Here is a 14,113-nt window from a genome sequence, read left to right on the forward strand (position 1 = left end):
CCTCTGTTTGCAGAGCTAGTGAAGCTCTCTCACCCAGGTCGTTCAAGCCAGCATGTTGCCACCACCGGATGATAGCAACACTGATTTTGGTTGTTGGGAGCACAAATAAGATAGTCCTTCTTACCAACCATTGGATATCTTATTCCATCGTATTAGATTAGATTATTCTTAACCCCGATGGTCTATTTGCACATATATCCTTGTTGATGCAAGAGTAATTCGTGTTTTGCACTTACACTGCATTATTTTTTGTTTGCAAATGTTTTCACGCATCATGTTTAGTAAGAAACAACAAGTTTTCCTTTTCACCAAGTTTAGTACTATGAGTAAGAAACTTTTATGAATGTATCGGAAATTTTCGAGAAAAAATCAAACTTGTGCATTAGTATACTACCCCTCCATCCATAAAAGGATGTTGGTGAGTTGTCTAAATATAAATATATCCATACACTAAAAATACATAGATACATCTAAATTTGAACAAACTGGCGACATCTTTTATAGGTAGAGGTATAGTATACAGAAATATACGCTTAGATAACCGTTTTGTGTAGAATTTTCTTGAACTTTGGGGAGGCAGTCACTGAGCGGAAGCAACGGCAACGTCCTACCTACCTGCAGCTGGCTTCTTCAGTCTCAGTCTTCTTCTCCCCCGAGTCCCGACGGCCTCCCGCCACCGACACAGCCACAAACAAGCACAGCTTCTCGCTCCACCGGTCGGCACGTGCAGTTGCCACTTCGCTTTCATCCTCACACCCATCGCCAATTTCACCTCGCCTCTCCTCTCCTACCGCCACCACCAGATCTCCCCCCGCCAGCTACCGCATTCCCAAGATCCAACCCACCACCACCAGCCAGCAAGAGAATCAAGAAACAAGATCCAGATCGATCCGAGCTCGCCGGACCTCCGCCGCCGTCCTCAGAGCACAACAACAAGATGAAGCGCAAGACGCGGAACAAGATCGTGCTGACGGTGCTGCTGGCGGGTGCGGCGGCGGTGCTGATCGGCGGCACCATGGCGCTCATCCTGACGGCGGGGACGTGGAAGGTCAAGCTCAAGGAGTCGCAGGAGAAGATCTGCGACAAGGGGTGGGAGTGCTCCGGCAGCAAGTACTGCTGCAACCAGACCATCACCGACTTCTTCAAGGTGTACCAGTTCGAGAACCTCTTCTCCAAGCGCAACTACCCCGTCGCCAAGGCCGTGGGGTTCTGGGACTACCAGGCCTTCATCACCGCCGCCGCCATGTTCGAGGCCCAGGGCTTCTGCACCACCGGCGGATTCGAGATGCAGATGAAGGAGCTCTGCGCCTTCCTCGCACACGTCGGCGCCAAGACTTCATGTAATTGACTTGTCCCTAATTTGCTCTTCTTCTTCTTTGATTCCGATGATGAATTGTTGTTGGCTTGCTCTGCTTCCTCTGCCTCGCTCGATTCGGACCTAGCTAGCTGGAACTGAGTCCTGTCCGCTTTCTTGCAGGTGGTTTCGGTGTGGCCACCGGTGGTCCGCTGGCGTGGGGGCTCTGCTACAACCACGAGCTGGCACCCGACCAGGGCTACTGCGACGACTCCTACACGCAGTACCCCTGCGTCAAGGGCGTCGAGTACTACGGCCGTGGCGCCATTCCCGTCTACTGGTAAGCACCCGTCAGTTCATCACACTCACACTATCTACCTGATCCATACGAGCTCGTTTGGCACCCATCATTTCATTTAATGAAATGAAATTAATGATACACTGTCCGTCTAAAAATAGATGTCTTAAATTTGTCGAAATCTACATCCAATTTTGGACAAATCTAAAACATCTATTTATGAGGTAGTACCATTTCATTTGGCAAATCCACAGAAATGGCGAGAGGGTACCAAGAGGAATTAAGATTAGGCGTGGGATGAAATCCATGGAATTCTCAATTGAATTCTAGTAACAATTTCGTGGAAACCAAACAACTTGAATCTTGGAATCACAGATTTATTCTTTGATTCTAACCCCAAATGATGGTACCCAAACGAGCTCTCAGAGTATAAAACAACCCAACATGTACATCGAGTGTCAAGTTAGTTGATGTGGTTTTGTTACTTCCTGATCGGCCAGGAACTACAACTACGGCGCTGCCGGCGATGGCATCAAGGAGGACCTGCTCAGCCACCCGGAGTACCTGGAGCAGAACGCGACGCTAGCCTTTGCGGCGGCAATGTGGCGGTGGATGACACCCATCAAGAAGAAGCAGCCGTCGGCGCACGAGGCCTTCACCGGCATCTGGAAGCCCACCAAGAACGACACTCTCAGCAACAGGCTCCCGGGCCTCGGCGCCACCATGAACCTCCTCTACGGCGAGTCCATCTGTGGCAGGGGCTTCATCGACCCCATGAATGTCATCATCTCCCACTACCAGTACTACCTCGATCTCATGGGTTTTGGTCGGGAGAGGTCCGGTCTCAACCTCCACTGCGCTGAGCAGGCCCCCTTCAACCCCGCGCCCAAGAAGGACGATGAACAGAAGCCATCAGGCGGCCAGCAGCCAGCAGGCTAGTGTTCATCATCAGATGTTGTATACACCTTCATGCCTTGCCACTGCCATTGCTCCTTGAGCTACGCTGACTTGCCCATTCTTCAGTGTGTGAGCTTTGGTGCCATTTTGAGTAGCTGATCTGTATGTACTACTGTGTGTATGGGAACTGGGTGTGTATCATAGTGTCCATTTTCATTTCTTGATTTTTGTGTCACACATATGTTCAAAGAGGAGAATTCAAACTGAACATACCACGACTTTGGTCAACTTTCTGTATATCTTCTACTGAAAATATTAGTATTCATTTCACTGTATGCATCAGCACAGTCTGTGAAAATGCTCTTGGCAATGCATTTTAACGGTTGACTTGAGTAAGGTGTTGCTTGATTGAGCTATTTTTCAAGTCCAGTCGTTAGGATTTAGGAAACAAATCCTACAGAGGAAACAGCTATGGGAATAGATGTCGTATACATATTCTTGGAGACCTTGCCACTGCTATTGCCTGCTCCCTGAGCTATGCTGAGTTGCCTATTCTTCAGTGTGTGAGCTTTGGTGCCATTTTGATTAACTGATATGAGAACTGTATGTACTACCGTGTATGAGAACTGGGTGTGTACCGTAGTGTAGTTTTTGATTTTGTGTCGAGCGTATGTTTAAAGAAGATGATTTAAACTGAACATACCACGACTTTGCTCAACTTTCTGTGTATCGTCTACTGAAAATACTATCCATTTCACATCAGGACAATCTTACAAAACTGATATGTTTCACCAGTTGACTTGAACAAAGCATTACTTGACTGAGCCATTCTTCAAGCTCTGGGATCAGGCATTGGTTATGTTGTGAGCTTTGGTGCCATTTTGAGTAGTTCATCGGAGGGCTCTCTGTATACTGCTACATATTCTCGACATATGGAAAAGGAAAAAAAAAAGTACAATTCTCAGACGACTGCTCTTGGTTATATATTTCACCAATTGACTTGAGTAAGGTGTTGCTTCACTGAGCTATTCATCAAGTGCAATCATATAGATACAGGAAAAATAATCCAACAAAGGGGAGAGCTATGGGAAAAGGCATTGGTTTAAAACCAAGGAAGATGTTTTGCTGCAGAATCATACCCCCAAACATGGAACATCCACAACGTGCATGATGCGCTCAAGGAAAGTTGAGCCAGAACTGCTACTACTAGTTGCATACCATTGTCTTAATAGATAACAGAATGGTTCGACTCCAACACACAGCATAACTATTTCCCTACCACATCTCCGTATCTTACAAAGTGGAAAATAAAATGCGGGGAATCTAATCTTACACAGCCTACATGAGCACATAGTGGTAAACATACATAATCCTCAAAGGGTACGACTGGGGTCTCAGATACAACATTCATCAACTTACTATCCCAAATCGCCCAACCTCTAAGTTGTCGTAGTACATAAAAGGCCATCATGGTCTCATATTACAGGGAAACTGGCTCCCGCAGACAAGGCAGATGGAGAATCAAGAAAACCATCCACGGGAAGCCTGGTATGTGAAGTTGCAGCTTTCAGGTGGTAGAAGCATCTCCATTTTCAGACTTGACTGCCGGTCCATCAGACACATGGTTTGTATTTGCCTCTCCTGGCGGAGAGCTTTCTGCTTTTGTCTTCCGGACTAGTTCCACATCTGCTGATCCAAGCGGCCCATCAGCGTGAGAAGCTGGTTCACTTTCCTGGCCCTCATGTGGTGCTGGAGGTGCAGCCCAAGCTATGGGGTTAGCTGGAAAAAAAAACATGAGATGGAAAGTGGTGAATGCAGTTCATTTGAATAAACTAGACTTTTGCAGACAGACATGCTGGTACAGATGTAGACGCACTTGGCAGCACAGGTATTCCTATGGCCACAGTATGACTGAAACAGGAAGCACGGTATGCACTAGCCAAATTAATCTTGCAAAGCAACTGTTACACAGCTGCTGCCAATTTCATGAACCGGTTAGTGGAGGAGCTATATGTAGCAAGCAGTATGGTTTTATATTTAGCTGAAAGCCGTATGGTTCAACTAGTAACCAATACATCTCAAGCATAGATCATAAAGGAAAACAATGTGAGTTCTTATGTTATAGTTGAACTATTTGAATAGATAAAATCAATTCATGACTCCCATTTATGATCTAATATATATTAGTTGATTATGTTTTCACAAATCATATAACTTCATTCATACACTGTACTGTACACACCTTCCACTGGTTGAACAGGCTTAGTCGCAGCTTCATCACTTGGTAGCTTAGGGCGCTTTTTGACATAGTTCTGCCGCAGAGGTCTAGGAATCTGGAAGGAAAACTGAGCTAATGTTATACCCTGCGCAGCATACTCTGGATTCTCGGAGAGGTACCTGCAAGGTATGGCATCGAGAGTTTAAAGTATAGACAGATGAGTTACATGTAGCAATTCTGAAACAAAAAGAGAAACAATACATATGGTACGCAATTGCCCATGCGCCAATGGTGTTAGCTACAAACCCTTATCCACCGTTGGACCAACCAGAGGGATATTTCCATCCGGTGCCATTCAGTAGTCCTGATCCCCCCACTTCACACCTCGGAACGCACTGTTCTTATAGAGAGAAAGACGCTTTCCCGTCTTCTTAATACGAAATGAAGGGGCACCCCCCCCCCCCCCCCCCCCCAATGCCCCCACCTCCGCAAGCTATATTTATGTCGATATTCAATACCACCTTGGTGTGCTCAAGCATAACCATACCATTCTAGTCCATTTACTGCCCTTCTATTTGGAGAGCAAGCAACCGACTTCCCAATTAGTAAACCATAGACATATATTAGTTAATTATCATATAGTCAATATACCTGATTTTCGTTGCAAACCCCAGGATATTATTTGTTTATTACTAAGAAAACAAACAAAGATCAAAATTGTGTTGCTTTATCCGACCCAAAGCTGCAAGAGTGTTGTAAGCTTTTCCACAATGATGCATGGCACATGACTCCTTTCTTTTAACAGCACGCAACCCCATTACAGTATGTTATACTTCTTTATCAATACAAATGTATTCCATTAGTAATTACTATATACGCCCAAGCTAGTCATGTGAAATTAATTGCAATGTCCAGTTATAACTTATAAGAACTGGAGGAAAAAGCAGCTTATTGCAAGTGAAGCATCATGATGCTGTGACTTCACACAAAATTTGGGGTAATAAATTACAGCTCAATAACAGGCAAAGAATGACGTTGAAGGGAAAATATGACTAAATTTGCATTACATACCGATCAACTTCAACCAGTGACCTCAGTTTCCTTGCAGTAGGAGCAGTATAGTACCTGAAACAAAGATAAAGAGCATCGTGGTAATTTCAGCAACTGTAGCAAGGAATGTAGATGTTTAAATTACAACATATGAAATGCTACTTTTTTTTAGGAGGGCTTACATTGAAATTATATCATGACAACAATGTTCAAACTGAAAGTATAGAAATGCCCACATTAATCAAGAGGACAAGAGAAAATATTACATGCTTATTTTGCTCATTTGGTGGGTCCAAAATTATAACAGTGTAGATTTATTAGTTTATTTCTGCAGCACTTATCATTTGCTGAATTCAGCCGAAGGTAGATGGTTTAATTTATTCACCACCAAAGTATACCGTTTCAGAGCATCAGAATCCAATATTGTTACATCAAACATGCTAAATTGAATGGGCACGGAAATTCTGTTATAAAACTACACAAAATGTCTGTTAACTAAGACATAGCATCTCATCTCTCCAACTGATATTACTAGTCGTTGTCAGAACTAAGCAGGTCGTTTCCCCTATTTTTCACTGTTCACAACCTTCTGTTGCCCTAATTCCCAACGGCATCACATATGACTCCAATCAACAGTTGTGTTAGTTATGCTGCCGGATCAACTGGAGTTATTGATCTCACTTTTCAAATGATCGATAGCAATGCCTACACAGAAAAAACTCCTCGAAAAAGGTGCATACACAGCAAAACATTATCATGGAAGCATTAAACTTTTTTTTTGAGAAATGGAAGCGTTAAACTGATAAGCCATCAGCATAGGCTACTATTTCCTTTCATGTACTTGCTTCAGAATACAGCGAGCAAGACAGCACGGAAACCTAGGCTGGCAATGCCAATGCACTATTAGCCAAGTGGCCAACAACAAGGGGCTAGCAAAACATCTAAGAACGGCCAAAACTAAAAGCAGAAGTGCTAGAAACCGAGCATCGCTCTGTTGGTGGGGGAGCAGCAGCATCAACCTGCAGACATGAGGTGGAACTAATTCTGCAACATGTACACTTGCTCTGGTTGTTCTTCTTACAACAATGGCACTGGGTTCTAGTGCCTGGTTGGTGAAGGTTTTTTTAAGTATGTGTGGTATGGTTTGCTGATGCAGAAAATCATTACTCCACGGCTCTACATGGAGAAGACTAATTACTTCCACCCTCAAGAACAACGACAAGAAGTCGAGTACAGAAACATGTCAAGGGTAAATGTGACCTCACGCTAAAATTATCTTTCCTTGGTTTAGCTGAAGTAATAAGAATAAGTAGAATGGGCTTTTTATACAAGTTCTGCACCATCCAAGATGCTAAGGGCAACCAAGCAACTAGTGATGCAATTTAACACAAACTAGGCACCCATTCTACAATAACCTAGCATCTTCATATGGAACAGTCCCCTTTTAGTTCCCTGAGATTCAGGAGGTCAACCCAGATAATTGACATACATCGCCAGGCGCAAGAGTAACTAAGAAACTAGTTTTACGGTTCGCATTACACTAGATACCATGGCATCAAGTGATCGCCGTTACAGAACAGTAACAGTACGTTTTTAGGGGGGCAATAATAGTCTTCATATTCACGATTGAACTCTAACTGAGACATACAGAGAATTGATTTATGCATGAAACCTAGAAAAGGTGTGGTGTAGAAATACATAAGGAAAAAAAAATTATTTGCAGAAAATACGCTAATAGCTTGTTATAAAGGAAACCATTAATTGTGAAACTAATATAAAACAAAAACAAATTGTAACAGTTAATGAAAAAGAAAATAAAAAAGTAAAACTAGTAGCGCGGATGTGCAGGTTCATTGGCTAATTTTCCGATATTTCATGTTCATTAAAATTTGATTTCGACATATAGAGGCAAGGAGGCAGACAGCGAAAAAAAGAAATCAATAACCTTGCAGAAATGGCCTGAGAAAAAGAAAATAGGCAGTGACAGAAAAGCACCACTCACACATCAGCAAATTTGGTGCCTCCTTCACCCCTTATTCTAATCTGCCTTTCCCATCCAGCAGGGGGTTGTGCAATATTGGGTTTGTCGATAGCCCAGAGTCTGCTTCCATCCTGAGATATATCTTCTGGATCATCGCATGTTACATCAGGTCTCCACTCGCGTGCTCGTTCACAGTCAAAAGGTTCCTGTATAATATGCTCTCGTATTTCTTCGTACTTCTCTTTTGTTGGAATAAGTCTCCATTTGAAACACTTAGCGCACTGGATAGTGAATGCCCCAATACATGGTGATCCACGAAAGTTAGGACCAATCGAATTCTGCAAAGATGGGGAATTGTCTTCTTCAAATTCATCTTGCCCTTTATCTACTGTTCCAGACTTCCAAACGTCCATTTTCTCTGATGCAGTTTCAGATGGAAACTCGCCATTCTCAAACTGGTGGCCATCCGTACCAGACAACGTAGTCCGGCTCTTCTTCAATGGTTGAGGAGATTTAGAACTGTCCATAGGTTCTGTAAAAGACTTCCTTTCGCTGACGTCCAAATTATTAGGGCCTAGATACCTGCAGTTGGCATCTGTAATCATAAGAACTCAATGATGTAACAAATATGATGTTGAAAATGCATATCAACAAGAAGGTCGCCCAAATGAACTGCAAGGTAAAGCTAAACAAAATGATTTTTTTGTCATCAAACAAATAGTGTGTAACAATTCCTACAACAAGTTCTGTTTTATAACAATATCAATAAAGTTGCAGCCTGTTACTATGCTGATGCAACAGAAAAGAACTTTCAGTCCTCAGAGAGACCCGAGGGAGAATCACCTGAATTGAATGTAGGTTACAGCAAGAGCAACACAACCATTACTTCAATACCAAAGGTTAATTAATATGAAGGCAATACCACATTGTTTTTAGTTCCTTGGACTCATGGATTTATGCATACATGCCCCCAGATCCCAGTCTCAAGACCATGCATCTGTGTGATCCTTCTCATGGTAGAGGTGTTTGTATGGCTAGAAGCAAAGACTAGAGGAGAAGGTGGGGCTAAATGGGAAGAGTAGCCAGGTTCCAAGTTCGGAAGGCAGAACAGTACATGAAAATATTGAAGTGCAAAGTTTGGATAGTCAGTCCTGCAGATTCAAGATTGAAGGGAAAGGGATTGATTAAATGCTAATGTAGAATTTTGAGGAAAGTCGATGTGATGTGCCCGTATCCGAGGAAAAAGAGGGGATTCAAAGAGACCTGTCTCATGGAACAGGTCGAACTGTGGGCACCAGCGCTAGGGTCTTAATAAACTCACAATGTCGTTTTGTCGCCATTTCTATAACTAGTAAGTTGATAAAAGCATACATCCTTTTGCCAGGTCATATCTGTAGTACTAAAATGATTCAACAATCTGGCCTGCTTAAGCGAACTTACTAGGTTAGACCACGCATCACTCACAGCAATTACATTTTCTATCACTTCATATGTAGCTAGTGCTATTGTTCCTAACAGCTTAGATAGGATGCATGCAGATGGTGCGCAGGCTTCGATTCAGTGCCGTGTGAGCTTGCGCTTCACCGTATATAGCTTGTTAGTAGGTTGAACAAATATATGCACCATAATTTCGCCCCCGAAAAGCCGAACATTCCTCAGCCAGTCGAGGAATCCGTGTGTTAGCATGCCACAATAAGCAGATCCCCCCGCATCTGGCCGAGGGGGGCGGATCTAGACGGTGTGCCGGCCCCAGCAGTGGAGGAAATTTGCGTGTTAGCATGACGCAATAAGCAGATCTCCGCATCAGCCGGGGGCGGATCTAGGTTGCGCACCGGCACGCCCCGAAGTCGTGAAGGTTCAGTGGGATTTAACCAAGGGGATCGCCGGGTGAAACCTCGAAACCCCAATGGCTCGCGATGTCCGGCCGAGGAATAACGGGGACGCCCAATGGCACGCGCTATACCGGCGAAGATGGACGGGGACGGCGGGGGCGGGACTGAGGCAGCGGCGGCGGCGGCGTTATGGTAGCTGTAGGGCACGGTGCTAGAGTAAGCGCGAGGTTTAGAGCCGTGTTGGTAGGTCAGGGGGCTCGGGAGGGGAAGGGAGAGAGGAAGGTACGGCGAAAGAGGGGTTACCGGAGTGGATTGGAGAGCTCCGGCGGTGGTCGCCGCCACCGGCGGCGGGTGGGTTGGGGATAGAGGCGGACTTGGCTTCTCCGCCTGCGTCACGCACTGGCGTCCGATCGGTCTGAACAGAGCACGCGTCCTGGTCTAAAGGAGGAAAATCTGGGCCCTTTTTTTTCCCTGTTTTCGAGATAAAGAAAAATCGAGGTGAGAGCCATCGTCATGAAGGAGAAAAAAAATACTCTTTTTCTTGGCGAAATAAGGATCAATGTCATTGATCAAATAGTGGGATTAGAATCTCCGGAAGCGTCCCCAAACCGTCTCCCAAAGGCGTTGAATTGAGCGTTTGGGGACGTGTTTTGTTCGTGTTGTGTTTGAGGACGTCGCTTCTCAGCCACGTCCCCCAAACGTCCACCCCAAATGAATATTAGTGCACGAAAATAAAGGTTTTCATTCAAATTTGATTATATATACAAAGTTTGATAAAAACGGCTAGATTTCATCTAAACCCTAGCCAACTGACCGCCCGGCGGTGCGTTCGATGGTTCTGCCCCGTCACCTTCTCCCCTCCGCCGCAGCTCGTGATGTGCGCCCCGTCTCTCCATGCGTAGGGCGGTGACCAGACGCCGCTGCTCCAGCAGCGCGTCATCGCCTGTCATCCCCTGCTACGCCGCCTGGAGGGACAGCTCGACGACGCGGCGAATCTGCGGCTCTTTGCGGGCACGGGCGTCGTCCTGGAGCTTCTTCTCCAACTTGAAGGACTCGACGAGCGCGCGTTGCTGATCCGTCGCCTCGTCCGGGTGCCCGTCATCATCGGACCACTTGAAGTCGTCGTCGTTGCCGCCCCCTCTGAAAGGATCGTATGCCGCACCTAGAGGGTGTGAAAGGTGCTAACCAATTTTTAGTTTTTTTTTCAATTTAAGCTTGACACAAAGGTAAATTCTCTAGATATGCAACTAAGTGAATTTACCTATATGACAAGATCAACTACTAAGCAAGATATAGCTAGACAATATATAGGGAGCTAATAAGAATAGAGGTAACCGAGAGTGGAGCACGCGGAGACACAGAGATGATTCTCGTAGTTCCTTCCTTTTGAGGGGAAGTACGTCTACGTTTGGAGGAGTGTGGTCGCCACGAAGGCCAGACCAATGCCACAAAGGCTTCACTCAGGTCTCCTGTGAGCAACGCCACAAAGGCCTATCCCACTTCCACTAAGGGATTTCCTCGAGGAGGAAATCGGGCCTTTACAAGGTTCTTGGGGCACACATCCACAACCGAATTGGAGGCTCCCAAAATCAACCACAAACAACTAGGATTTCCAAAGAGGAACACTAGCAAAGGGGCCCTCAAGCATATGAGAGAGAAATGCAAATCGCTTCGGTGAAGATGTAGATCGGGGTCTTCTCCTTCGATTCTCCAAAGATCAAGAGCTTTGGATGGTTGGAGGAGGAGAACTTGTAATTCTTGTGTTTCTTGAAGTGACTCAAATGGTGGATGAACATGGGCAGCAATGAGCAACTTGAGCTGGAAGAAGAAGTAGGTATCTAAACCTCCCACCAATTATAGCCGTTGGAAACTCTGGGACCGGAAATTCCGGTGTAAGTTGGGGCCAGAATTTCCGCCCCCCCCCCCCCTCCCGGAATTTCCGCCCCGTCGACACAATTGTCCGATCAAATTTCCCGGGGTGTACTGAGAGCCTGGACCCTCAGGTCCTTAGCGGAATTTTGGGGGCCGGACATTTTGTGAAATGTCCGGGCCGAAATTTTCGCCCCCCGGAATTTCCGCCCCTTCGACAGAAATGCCCGGGAAAATTTCCGGGGGGGGGGGGGGGGGGTATCCAGGGGCTCTTGACCGTAAGTCCTTAAAGAAAATTTGGGGGCCATAAATTCTCAATTTTCGGCCTGGAAATTTTCTTCCTTTCTTCTTCCTTTTCATCCACGACTTTTCCCTTTTTAATACTTCTCACTTCAACTATAATGTAGATCAAATCTGCACACTAAGCCACATTAGATCATCACATATGTTGTCATCAAACACACAAAACATAATTATGGAGAGGTGTTCTTCCAATCTCCCCTTTTTGATGTTTGATGACAACACACGGATTTGCAATAAACTTACTAGAACCATACAACATGTTGACACTAAGATAGAGGCACCCCCCCCTAGATGTGTGCATATACATAGTTTGCATTGGAATACAAATGCACCACACATCGGTTCGAGTGACCTCGACAGTTAGGTTAGGCAACATGACACAATAATAAGAGCAAGAGACATAATCACATATAGTTGAGACTTGTGATAGAGATCATACCCATATGGTGATATAGAATACCGAATACCATAAATTACACACCATATAATAATGCATAGTCTCAATATATAAAATACCGAAATCCATGTCTCACACAATGAACCATACTCCAAGCACACATAACATAGTTCAACACAAATGAAAGCCAAATGTTCAACAAATAAAAGGGACACAAGATCTCAAAGAGTGGTAAAAGGCATATGCTTGTGTCCTCCCATGCAAATCCCGAGGAAATCCTACATAGAACAACTTCTCCCCCTTTGACATCGAAACGCCAAAAAGGGAGAAGAGCGATGCTAAGCGCCCCAAGAGAATCACTCCGAGCTCGAGCTTGTCTTGTCGTTGCCTATTCGACGGTACCTCGGAGGAGGGATCCTCACGAGGGGGAGAAGAAGTAGGGGCCATCGGGCGGAGAGTCCTCGGGACGGTGGTACGCGATTTACCCAGCTTCGGAACACCAGCACGATGATAGGGCCTAATGTTGCTTGTCTGGAATTATCTGGGTGCTTTTGCGTTGTTACAATGAGTTGTGGTTGTGCCTCAAGGGCTCCCGGGATCCGGCTTATACAGGCGCCAGGATCTAGGGTTTACACGGAGAGTCCTAGCCGGAATACAAGATGCCTAACTACGGAATATTACATTGCCGTGCACATCAAGGATCCACCTTTCTTTATACGTCGTATTGGATCCGGATACTTCATGGGCTTTCACGGATCTGAATACCTGCATGTTCCTGGGCTGGACTTCATCCATCTTCTATCAACAGCAACTGGGTCGCCCGATGGGTCATATGCCACCATCACCATCTGTGGGTCACCCGGGCTTGCCGGATCTAGACCAGGTCGTTGATATACCCATAAAGTATACCCACAACAGTAGCCCCCGAAGTTCTTCAAGATTCGTTATTCCTCCACCTATCTCTGTCCGGATCCGAAGAGAATCTTGAAGATCTTCCAAAACTTCATCGTTTCCGACTTCATTCAACCGGAAATCATTCGTTCTTTTGTAATGGTAACTTAGCAGATTTCTTGCCCACGTCGCTCATAACTTCCCCTTTTCCCGCGCTAAATTTTCGGATCTGCAGATCTCTAGCCAGAAATTTCGGAGGCGTGCAGTTGGGTCACCATTTCTTCCATTTCACCGCTTTTGACCTAAGACCAGTGGTGATCATCCAACGGTGCGACCGTTCCGTTCCCAACGTAGGATCCAACTCACGAATCTCCACGCGGGGTCTATAAATACCCCATTCGCTCGGTCATTTTCACTTTTTCACCGCATCTCACCACTTCGTCTTCTTCCTCGCACCAGTGCCACCCGTTATATCTCACTCCGACGAGCTCCTTCCCGGAAAGCTTCAAGCACTGCCGCTCCAATGCCTTCCTCAACCCGAGCTGCCGCGTTTGATCGGGATTTCATCTCCGTCGCCGATTCGTGGTCTCGCCGGAGGCCTGCGCGTCAAGCCTGCGAGCTTCTCCTTCGCCAGCATCACGGGGAACCGTCACGCCATTGCCGGTAAGTCCATCGGACTTGTAGAAGATAGAATATAGTGGGATCCAGATTCCTGAGTTTTTACCATATGCATGCAGCCGGAAATATGTCCACTAGCTCACCTAGGTTAACTGGTAGCTCTCCGAATAGCCCGCCACCAAACCCAACGGAACCAAAATTCGTTGAGCCCTTAGCATTCCTTCCGCCCAATATTTCCGATACTAGGCTAGCTCAACCTTACTCCTCCTCTTCCAGCAATATTCTCGGTCGGATCCCAACTATTGAAGAGATCCAAGCGGAGCTAGAAGGGCAAGTTAGGATGGCTGCTAAGGTTCTGGAGGCGGAGCAAAAGAAAGGATCGAAGGCCCGAAATCGTGAAAGGGAGAAGGGTCAATGGTGGCCCAGTGAGGTTACTGATTCGGAAATAAAAAGCCTTCAAAAAGG

General features: G+C 45.7%; 2 protein-coding genes across 3 annotated transcripts; one reads left to right on the forward strand and one right to left on the reverse strand.

Moving 5' to 3' along the window:
- The first annotated feature begins 628 nt into the window (after nt 1–628).
- LOC127302167 (chitinase-like protein 1) lies at nt 629–2,824 on the forward strand. The gene is made up of 3 exons (XM_051332569.2): nt 629–1,340; nt 1,478–1,634; nt 2,093–2,824. Exons 1-3 carry the CDS (start codon nt 938–940, stop codon nt 2,529–2,531), a joined length of 999 nt encoding a protein of 332 aa, XP_051188529.1. The 5' UTR covers nt 629–937; the 3' UTR covers nt 2,532–2,824.
- Nucleotides 2,825–3,657: 833 nt separating this feature from the next.
- LOC127302168 (methyl-CpG-binding domain-containing protein 2) lies at nt 3,658–10,014 on the reverse strand. Of its 2 annotated transcripts, none has more exons than XM_051332571.1 (5): nt 9,874–10,014; nt 7,760–8,333; nt 5,779–5,832; nt 4,732–4,886; nt 3,658–4,268 (listed from the first exon to the last, which is right to left on the reverse strand). In XM_051332571.1, exons 2-5 carry the CDS (start codon nt 8,263–8,265, stop codon nt 4,057–4,059), a joined length of 927 nt encoding a protein of 308 aa, XP_051188531.1. In that variant the 5' UTR covers nt 8,266–8,333; nt 9,874–10,014; the 3' UTR covers nt 3,658–4,056. The 2 variants fall into 2 exon arrangements, with proteins under 2 accessions (XP_051188531.1, XP_051188530.1); XM_051332570.2 differs by having other exon boundaries at nt 7,760–8,320; nt 9,874–10,011.
- Nucleotides 10,015–14,113: the final 4,099 nt, after the last annotated feature.

Source organism: Lolium perenne, chromosome 5 (genome assembly GCF_019359855.2).
Source record: "Lolium perenne isolate Kyuss_39 chromosome 5, Kyuss_2.0, whole genome shotgun sequence".
NCBI classification, from domain to species: Eukaryota; Viridiplantae; Streptophyta; class Magnoliopsida; order Poales; family Poaceae; genus Lolium; species Lolium perenne.

Coding starts and splice junctions, on each gene's coding strand:
- LOC127302168 (XM_051332571.1), bottom strand. CDS start 8,265: ATGGACAGTTCTAAATCTCCTCAACCATTGAAGAAGAGCCGGACTACG. Junction 4,887..5,778: donor TCACTGGTTGAAGTTGATCG/GTATGTAATGCA, acceptor CATACCTTGCAG/GTACCTCTCCGAGAATCCAG. Junction 4,269..4,731: donor GCCTGTTCAACCAGTGGAAG/GTGTGTACAGTA, acceptor TTTTTTTTCCAG/CTAACCCCATAGCTTGGGCT.
- LOC127302167 (XM_051332569.2), top strand. CDS start 938: ATGAAGCGCAAGACGCGGAACAAGATCGTGCTGACGGTGCTGCTGGCG. Junction 1,341..1,477: donor CGTCGGCGCCAAGACTTCAT/GTAATTGACTTG, acceptor GCTTTCTTGCAG/GTGGTTTCGGTGTGGCCACC. Junction 1,635..2,092: donor GGCGCCATTCCCGTCTACTG/GTAAGCACCCGT, acceptor CTGATCGGCCAG/GAACTACAACTACGGCGCTG.